General features: G+C 50.7%; 2 protein-coding genes across 2 annotated transcripts in view; one reads left to right on the top strand and one right to left on the bottom strand.

Annotated features, from left to right (window-relative positions):
* On the bottom strand, positions 1-1,611 carry ALDH1B1 (aldehyde dehydrogenase 1 family, member B1). Its single transcript, XM_008584355.1, has one exon. It carries the CDS (start codon positions 1,605-1,607, stop codon positions 54-56), a length of 1,554 nt encoding a protein of 517 aa, XP_008582577.1. The 5' UTR covers positions 1,608-1,611; the 3' UTR covers positions 1-53.
* A 1,706-nt stretch (positions 1,612-3,317) lies between these two features.
* Positions 3,318-9,665, top strand: part of LOC103600126 — a 99,409-nt gene continuing 93,061 nt past the window's right edge. The window contains exons 1-2 of the mRNA XM_008584356.1: positions 3,318-3,928; positions 4,846-4,964. Of these exons, the coding sequence (XP_008582578.1) occupies positions 3,318-3,928; positions 4,846-4,964 (730 nt within the window). The remainder of the gene's footprint in view (positions 3,929-4,845; positions 4,965-9,665) is intronic.

Here is a 9,665-nt window from a genome sequence, read left to right as displayed (position 1 = left end):
CTAGGTGGTTGTGGAACTGCTGGACTCAAGTTGGGCCTATATAGTGGCCATTCTTACGAGTTCTTCTGAGGAACCTTGATGGTGACTGTCTTCACCTCCGTGTAGGCCTTAAGCCCATCCTCCCCCAGCTCCCTCCCATTGCCAGACTCCTTAAAGCCTCCAAATGGCGTGTGGCAAGTGACGATGTTGTAGGTATTGACCCACACGGTCCCGGCTTGGAGTGCCTGGGTGAAGTACATGGCCTTGTCCAGGTCCCGGGTGAACACCGCAGCGGCCAAGCCATACCTGGTGTTATTGGCTCTCTCAATCACCTCCTCAATCTTCTTGAACTTGAACAGGGGCTGCACAGGCCCGAAGACCTCCTCCTTGGCAATCCTCATGTCATCCTGCACATCACCAAAGACTGTGGGCTTGATGAAGAAACCGCGCTCCCCAAAACGCTCCCCGCCGCAGAGGAGTTTTGCCCCTTCCTTCTGGCCAAGCCGGATGTAGCCCAGGATTCGTTCAAACTGCTCCTTGTCCACCTGGGGCCCCTGCTGGGTGTCCAGCTCAAAGGGGTTCCCAACTTTCCTCTGCTTAGCTTTCTCCACGGTTCTCTCGAGGAACTCGTCGTAGATGGACTCTTCTACGAAGGTGCGGGAACCAGCACAGCAGCACTGGCCCATGTTGAAGAAGAGGGCTTCATGGCACTGCTGCACGGCGTGACCCAGGTCGGCATCGGCCAACACGATGCTGGGGCTCTTGCCACCCAGCTCCAGGGTGACTCTCTTGAGGTTGGAATCACCGGCTGCCTTCTGGATCAGGTGGCCCACCTCGGTGGAGCCAGTGAAGGCAATTTTGTCAATATCCATGTGGTGGGCGATGGCCGCTCCTGCTGTTGGGCCGTAGCCTGTGATGATGTTCACCACCCCAGGGGGGAAGCCTGCCTCCTTGATGAGGGAGGCCAAGTACAGGGCAGAAAAGGGGGTCTGCTCTGCGACCTTCATAACCACAGTGTTGCCTGTGGCAAGCGCCGGGGCAAGCTTCCAGCCCTGCATGACCAAGGGGAAGTTCCATGGGATTATCTGGCCACAGACACCAACAGGCTCGTGCCGGGTGAAGCAGAAATGCTCGCCATCCATGGGGATGGTCTTGCCATGCCATTTGTCAGCCCAGCCGGCGAAATACCGGTATACCTTAATGACCTCATCCAGGTCCAAGGCGTAAGATTCCTGGAAAGGCTTCCCATTGTCCAAGGTCTCCAGTGAGGCCAAGTAGACACGGTCCCGCTCCACTAGGTCAGCCAGGCGGTTCAACAGCCGGCCCCGCTCAGAGGCATCCATCCGGCGCCAAGGGGACCCCAGGCGGAAGGCCTCCCGGGCTGCTTTCACAGCCCGATCCACATCAGCCTGGTCCCCTTCAGCCACGTGCCCGATGACCTCCCCTGTAGTGGGGTTGACTGTAGGGAAGGTCTTCTTGCTGACTGCATCTTGCCACTCGTTGTTGATGAATAGCTGGTTATAGCGGATGTCTGGGTTCAGGACGGGTCTTGGGAGGGCTGCTGCTGACGAGTACGGCACAGTCCTGCCATGGAAGCAAAGCAGCCGGGGCACCAGGAAGCGCAGCATGCTGGCCACCCAGGAGAGGAACAGAAGGAACCAGAGTGAGCAGGTGTGAGGGGCAAAGGGTCACCCAAAGGCCCGCCAGCTCAGACATTCCAAGATTCTAGCATAAAGGAGTGTCACCTCTAAAAACATGGATTATACTGGGTTCAAGGGCCCTGACGAACTCTCTGGTCCAATCCCGTCATGTTCCACCTATTCTCCTGCTCACTCCCTCACCTCTTCTGGGTCTCTGCTCAAATGTCACCTTCTCAGCAAGGTCTTCCCTGACTACCCTTTATAAAACTGCAACTCTTCCCACCCAACTCTTTATCCCCCATACTCTGCCTTAGGTTTCTCCCTGTCACAATCCAAATACCACACTTACGTGCTGATATGTTTGTCTGTCTCCCTCCACGAGGGCAGGGCTTTTTTGTTTATTTCATTCATTGCCATGTCCCTGATGCCTAGAATTGTGCCTGCTACAGAGCAGCTGCTCCACAGATAGTTACTGAATGATATATTAAGGAAACATCCAAATTTCCACAGAGGCTGTTGAAGAATTGACCTAAGACTTGAGTAGAAACCACAGGGATTTGCAGACAGAGTTGTTCTCCGGCAGGGGCTTGCTTCACTTCACCTCCGAGCCTCAGTTCCTCATATGTTCCTCAATGCCCCATGAGGTTTTGTTAATGGGGTCTTGCATAGGAAAAGCATGGCATGCTCCACCCTAGACATCAGAGCCGGCAGTGCCTCAGAGACCAGCCTCGCCCAGCCCCCAGGCAAGGGTCTCAGCCCAGCCTCGGCTTTCCCAGGGCTGCAGCAAGTCAGGCAGCAGCTGGGAGGAAGGGCCTGTTTATTTTCAGCTACAGCTCTGAAAGCAGTAGACTTTATTAAAACAACAACTACTATAAAGTTTAAACATCATATAAAATTTATTAAATGGAAATTAAACAGTGCCTAAAGTTCCCAGACTACCCAAAGCAGTTATTCTCCAGCCAGGATCTGAATCTCTCTGCCTGTCCTATCACACGAGTCTTGCCCCACTCAGCAGCAAAATGGGATTGCACCTGCCTGCCCCCCTACCTCACACTCCCACCCCAGCACTTCCACCCCAGGCAGGGAGAGGAACCAAGAACTCATCCAGGGAAGCAAGGCTCCACCAGATCTCCAGCCCCATAAAAATCAGTGCTGACCAGGAGTGCTCTCCCTTGGGGGAAAGCTGGGCCAGCACACCGGTCAAGGGTGCACCCAGGTTCCACTTGGCTCAGGGCTCTGCCACATGGGGGACAGAAGCAACCTAGCCACCAACAGGTCTGGGTCTGAGAGGGGAGGAGTCCAGGGCAAAGTGGGAGAAAAGGGGGGGCCCTAATCCATGGTGTGGGAGCTGGAGGGACTGAACAGGCAGAGGTAGTCACAGACCAAGGCTGGCAAAGCTTTCAGGCCACACCATGGCTGTTCCTACTCTTGGGGCCCGTGTGCGGTCCCTGCCAATGCTCCACTTGCAGATAGGAAGACCACTGTTCACAGGCGCACCGTGCTTTAGTTTGCAGTCCATCTTCTCACTTAAATTCACCTAGCCTCCCTGCAGCCCCTGGGTGATCAGGGCAGATGATGACCCGCATTCGAGAAGGCTGGGGATCAGAGAGGTTCAGGGACTCACTGAAGACACACAGCAAGAAAGTACAGGAGCCTCAGCCAGGATTTCCACAGCTCTAGCTTTGTGTTTCTTCCCGAATGCGGGCAATTCTTTACGGTTCGCCCTGTATTAGGCTCACTGTGGGAAGGACAGGACCTTCTCGGTACACGGGTATCCCGGCGGCGCCCATCTCACCCCTTCCGCGGGAGGGGACGCCTGTCCTGGCCTCTCGGCTATGGTCAGGGGCCCCTACTGGAGTGAGCCGGTTGGGCGGGGGTGTCGAAGTGGAAGTAACGCGGAAATGGGGGCGGGTCTGCGTCCTCGGGGCCCATCAGGCGCCGCAGGGGTCGGGGAGGGGAACAGGGGCGTGGAGAGGGTCCTACGGCGCACGCCGGGCGGAAAGGACGGCCCCAGATGGGGAGCTGACGCCTGCCCCGGGGAGGCGACGGGAGAAGGGCGTCAGTTACCTGCGGCAGGATCTGGATCGGGCTCGGGCTCGGGCTCGGGCTCAGGTTCGGACTCTCCCAGGTCCAGTCCGGCTGCCCGCCCGGGGCACGCCGCAGACCCCGCCTCCGCGCAGCCCGAGGCTCCGCGACCAATTACGCTCGGCCCGCCGGGGGCGCCACCGCGGCCGGGCTCCTCCCTCCAGGCGGGGCTTCTGCGGGGCCCGGCGCCCCACCTTTCCCGCCCCAGCCCCTCTCCCGGGTTGGTCTGTACCAAGCTGGCGCCCCCTCTCTCGCTGCTCATATCTGGGGTCCTAAGGTGCTCCTTTGCGACAGGAGACAGAGACCCGAGAAGGGCAGGGAGTGCTGCAGGTCACACAGCAACACGACGTTTTGCATTTCTCCCTCCTAGATTGTCATCCCGAGGCTGTCTTTAACCCCTCTTCTGCCTCGCTTCTCCCTCATTTTTTCCTCTGGGCTAACTGATTTCTGATTGTGTCTTCCACTTTCACTGCTCTTTTTCCCAGTTCCTTTGAGAGGATTTTTATATTTGTGCATTTTTGAAAATGGATATTTTAGTCCCAAGGACAGAATATATGCACAGTATAGAAAGCTTGGAATACACAGGAAAAAATCACCTGTAATTCCTTCACCCCAAAGTTGCCATTATCAAGGTAGGATGTTCATCCTGCCGGTATTTTTTCCTCTGCAGCTTTCAAAAATTATTTTAATAAAAATCAAATAAGGTAGTGACCTCTATTTTGCTGCCTCCTTTGTTTTTCAACTTAGCACTACATTATGAACGTTTCATCTGCCACTAATTATACATGACTCATCCTCCCCAAGGCAGCATGGATTTCATGGTTGGAGTGAACTGTTGGACGTTTGATTGTCTCCATGTTGTTACTATAAAGGATGCTAAGATGCACATCTGAACACGCATCTCACTCTCCACCTCCAGTGCACCCTCCATCTGGTTGGAGAGATCTGAAAGCTAAAAGCTGTTTCCCATCCTCACTGGCCGCTAGAGTTCTGAACTAGGTGCTTCCAATTAGCAGTGCTCCTGCCAGATGTGGAAGGCGAGACTGAGTTGAAAGGTACGGTCCTGCCCTTTGGGGCATCGCCAGCAGGATGGCAGAAATGTGAGGATTTTCTGCAGCCGTGTTCCTTGCCCTTTCTCCAGCTTCCTGGCTGAGCGGCTGCAGCTCCTTGACTCCAGCTCCCTGCTCTTTGAATCATGGCTGCAGGAGGGCTTCTTCAGCAAAATTGCTCCAGTTGTGCCCTCAGATAGTAACAAGGCTGGTGAGCCATACTTATATTGTTCTGGAAGACAGTCCTGGTCTAGCTAAGGCCTGCTTCTACCTCTGGCCTTTCCAGTGTTCTGTGAGTACCCAGTTCCCTGTATTAAGTCCCTACCTCTCCACATATTTAGACTGTTCACATTTAACTGCTTGAACCTGACTGATTCACGTAGCTCTTCCCTTAAGCTACGTCTCTATGGAATTTTTTGCTTAGGATATTCACAGCCCTTGCTGAAAAATTTAGCCCTTCCTCAAGGCACTGTGTCATACATCTTGTCATCCTGATGCTCATGCCCTCCTCGAGTTTCCCCAGCACCGTGTCAGCTCCTTGCAAAGCCCTCCTGCCTCCCCCACAGCACGTGGGCAGCTTAGCACCCCTTGGACACTTGGCATGGCACTCCACCATTGATTGACTTAGTGACTAGTTTGTCCGTCACTAACAGGCCTTATTGATAGAGGCAGCAAGTCCATGACTAAGTGAGTAACAGACCTCATCAGGTCAGATCGCACTGAAAAGCCATGCCAGTCTGAGAGGCCAGGGCAGACAGAAAGTGGCCCCCACTGGGAACAGTTGGAGTCTGGGTCCTGTGAGGAGCAACTGAAGAAATTGGGGTTGTTCACCCTTTAGAATATGAGGGACAAAGACTGGCCAGTATCTCAGCTGGTTAGAGCATGGTATTTGATAACCACCATTATCAAATGTGGGAGTTCAGATCCCCTTACCAGCCCGCCGCAAAAAAAAAATAAAAAAGAATACCAGGGATAAAGTTATATTCTCCAAATCTCTGAACAGCAAAAACAGACAGGATCTGCAGGGTCCTAGAAGGCAGAGCCAGACCAAGGAGGGGAAGTTAGAAGGAGGTGGAGGAATGACTTGTGGCAAAGCAGAGCTGGCTAAGGATGGGCTGCCTTGAAGAGCAGTGACCCCCCGACACTGGAGGAGTACAGGGAGGAACAGACAACCAAGTGGCAAACTCCTGTAGGAGGGAGTATCAGAAAAGGACTGAACTGGACAAGTGACTCCCAAACTTAGCTGTGCATCAGAATTGCGTGGGAAGCTTAAAAAAAAACCAAAAAACAAAAAAAACATTTTACAATCTCCTGGGCCTTACCTTCAGAGATTCTCAATTATATGGTGTGGCTTGGAGCCCAGGAATTTTTTTTAAGTTCCCCGTATGTTTCTGATGTGTAACCATATTTGGGAAGCACAGGCCTGAGTAGTCTTTGGGGATTCTATGACTCCATCATGGATGTTTCCAGAAAATTACCTCCCATGAATGCTTTGTATCTAGACTCCACCCAGCACATCCACCCCTGACACACTTCATAAGCTGTAGCTGGCACCAAAGTGGTCCTGTTGCAAGGCATCCAAAGAATAAAAAAATAGGAACCTTCTACAATGCTTGATATTTATGGTTTGGAGAGAAAGCTAAATGTGCAATGACTGAGCATAAAATGCACAAATTATTTTTGCAGAGGGTTGACTATTTTTCAGGAATGTTTTGGACCAGTTTTTTAATTAGAGAAAAGGGTCCAGGCCTCTGTAACAGTACTGGCCCTGGAGCCACCATGGGTGTTTAGACTAAAAGGACTAAAGGGGGGTGAGGAAACACAAGTCACAGTCAGATCACTGTAGCAGGGAATGTCGTCCAGGGCTGTGTTTACAGTGGGCTGGTGGGGCAAGAGAAGCTATTTCTATCCTTCAGTATTTTAGAGCCTTATATGTCTAAGAAGTTACTGAAGAAGATTCCAGCTCTGAGAATAATGAACAGATCAGATAGATTCCAAACAAAAAGGCAAGTGAACTGTACTGGGTGTTTATTTTACTCTGAGTATAATTGTTCTCTACATTTGAACTGAAGATGGAAGACCGGGTCAAGACACTGACAAATTTGCAGGGAATGGAACTTTAAAAGTAAAGATGCATTTGGGCCGGCCTGTGGCTCACTCGGGAGAGTGCGGTGCTGATAACACCAAGGCCCCAGGTTCGGATCCCACATAGGGATGGCCGGTTCACTCACGGGGTGAGCGTGGTGCTGACAACACCAAGCCAAGGGTTAAGATCCCCTTACCGGTCATCTTTAAAAAAAAAAAAAAAAAAAAGTAAAGATGCATTCAAAAAGCAAACCAAAATATATATTTTTTTCTTTTATTTTTCCTAAGTGAACCCCTAAATGAAACTTACACTCTGTGAACATGACCAAAGTTTGAATGTTGTCAAACAAAAGCAGTCCTGAGTGTTTGCCACAAACTCAGTTCTCCTTCTGCCTGCCTGTCTTCTTTTCTTTTCCCTCCCTCTGCACCTCATTTTTATAGTGGAGGAAACAGGCCCAGAAAGGGAAAGGGACTTGCCCAACCAAGGTAACACTGGGGATTAGTATCCGAGTCCAGACTAGAAGCCAGGCTCCTGCACAAGCACAAAAGGAACACTGATGGAAGCAGAGCATATGGCAGGCAAGTGGATACCTGCAGAGGTGGGTTTCTACCCATGCCTCGGAAAGTCCCCCGGAGAAGCAGCCAACTCAGGGCTACAGGCAGCAGAGACCACTGGTGGTCACTTCCCCATAATCCCAGCATTTCCAGATTTCTTTTCTTTTTTTTTTTTTTTTCTAAGATGACCGGTAAGGGGATCTTAACCCTTGGCCTGGTGTTGTCAGCACCACACTCTCCCAAGTGAGCTAACCAGCCATCCCTATATAGGGATCCGAACCCATGGCCTTGGTGTTATCAGCACCACACTCTCCCGAGTGAGCCCAGGCTGGCCCTCCAGATTTCTTGAAAACAGCTTCCTGCCCTTGACTTCAGCCTCCCAGCATTTACGTAAATCTCTAATTCCTTGTATTGAATCTCTTCCTACTCAAAACACCTAGAATGGCTTCTGTTTTCCAGACCACACCCGGATAGCATCAGTGAGACTAAGGAAGATCCAGCTGGGATGAGGAAGAGGAGGGGGAGGAAGCTGCAGCATTGACACTTGGCAACAGCACCTGTAAAGCACAGTTAGAGTTTGCCCTAGCGGAGCGGAAGGCCCAGCTATGACACACTGCCTGGTTGTGGCTTCCTCCTCATGCTCAGGTTAAGGAGAAAAGCCACGTTCAAATGAAGGCAGTACCACATGTGGCCTTGGGAGCTCTGTCTGGGAGGAGGGATAAGGTGGAGTTTGGGAGGAGTTTGGGAAGAGATTATAAAGGAAACAAGGTGGGTGGTAAATAGAAGAGATATACCAACTCCACCCTGGGGGGCCTGAGAGGGTCTGGGCTTCATATCCACCGGCCACTTCTCCCACTGGCATGGTCACATGCAGCACAAAATAAATCAATGCTGCCTCAACTGTCCTAACAAGGGAACTCCAGATAAGAGATCACAAACTGGCAGCCCATCTCTAGCCAGCATACATGCTGTCTTTGGCCCCAGCAGTGTTGTGGGGCTTTTGTGGGTTTTTTTCCTTTTTATGCTTTCTAATGCTTAAAAATTGAAATATTTCACATTAAAAATTCACATTTCTAGTTGTTCTTGAAAAACTGGAAGACCTGGCACCAATAGGTCTTCACTAACATATGGGACAGTCAATCAGCTAGAGATGCCCCTTTAGATAGGGCCTTAACTCTCCAGTTTGCCACAGGCCTCACTACTCCCTAGTGCTTCATACCAGGTTCACTGATTGTGGTAGACAGAATAATAGCCCCCAAAGATACCTATGTCCTAATACCTGGTATCTACGAATATGTTACTTTACAGGGCAAAAGTTAATAACCCTAAGGTGTAGAGATTATTCTGGGTTATATGGGTAGGCTCAACATAACCAGAAGGGTTCTTATCAAAGGGAAACAGGAGTCAGAGAAAGAAATGTGATAATGGAAGCAAAGGTTGGAGTGATGCAGGGACAAGCCAAAGAGTGTGAGCGGCTGGAGAAGGCAGGGGAACGGATTCTCCCCAGTGTCTCCAGAAGGAGTGTATCTCTGCTGATACACTGATTTTAGCCTGATGAGACACATTTCAAACTTGACCTCCAGAACTGTAAAATAATAAATCTGTGTTCTTTTAAGCTACTAAATTTGTGAGTTTGTTCCAGCAGCAATAGGAAACTAATACACTGATTTCCTCTGATCTACCCCCTTGTAGGCTTGTGAGTTTATGGCTCCAGACCTACATGGAGCAGCAGGTCCTAACAGCATTCTGTTGTGTGGACAGACCATAATTATGGAGGGCATCCTCTATTTTGTTTGCCCAGCATCTCTCTTTCCTTTTGAAAATGGTATCCACTGCTCCCAATCATATTTTTGAGTGAGAAATCCCCATCACAGTATTCTACATATTCCGGGGAACTTGTTAAACCTTGCTAAATATAATGAAATGTCACCCAGCTTGATGTGTAAACAGACCGTAACCTAACCCGGAAGTACACTCTCCTAACAAGCAGCCACATCTCAGCCCATCACAGCCAATCACAGCAGCCAAGCTTCAGCCCATCACAGGCTGCAAACTGATCACACCGTGTCCAAATAAGGTAAATGACAAGCTGTAACCAATCAGGCGTTTCCCTATGTCACTTCTGTTTCTCTGGCTATAAATAGGATCTGCACAAGTGGTAGGGTGGAGAATTCCGATCCCATTTTGGCCTGAACTGCTGCGTAATTCTACAGTCAGAATATGAATTGTCAGAATATGAATTGTCAAGCTTTCTTCATTTTAATCTCAACCA

The sequence above is a fragment of the Galeopterus variegatus genome, unplaced genomic scaffold (genome assembly GCF_000696425.1).
Source record: "Galeopterus variegatus unplaced genomic scaffold, G_variegatus-3.0.2 Scaffold3237, whole genome shotgun sequence".
NCBI lineage: Eukaryota > Metazoa > Chordata > Mammalia > Dermoptera > Cynocephalidae > Galeopterus > Galeopterus variegatus.
Note: the sequence above shows the minus strand (reverse complement) of the source record. Positions and strands in the feature narration are given on the sequence as shown.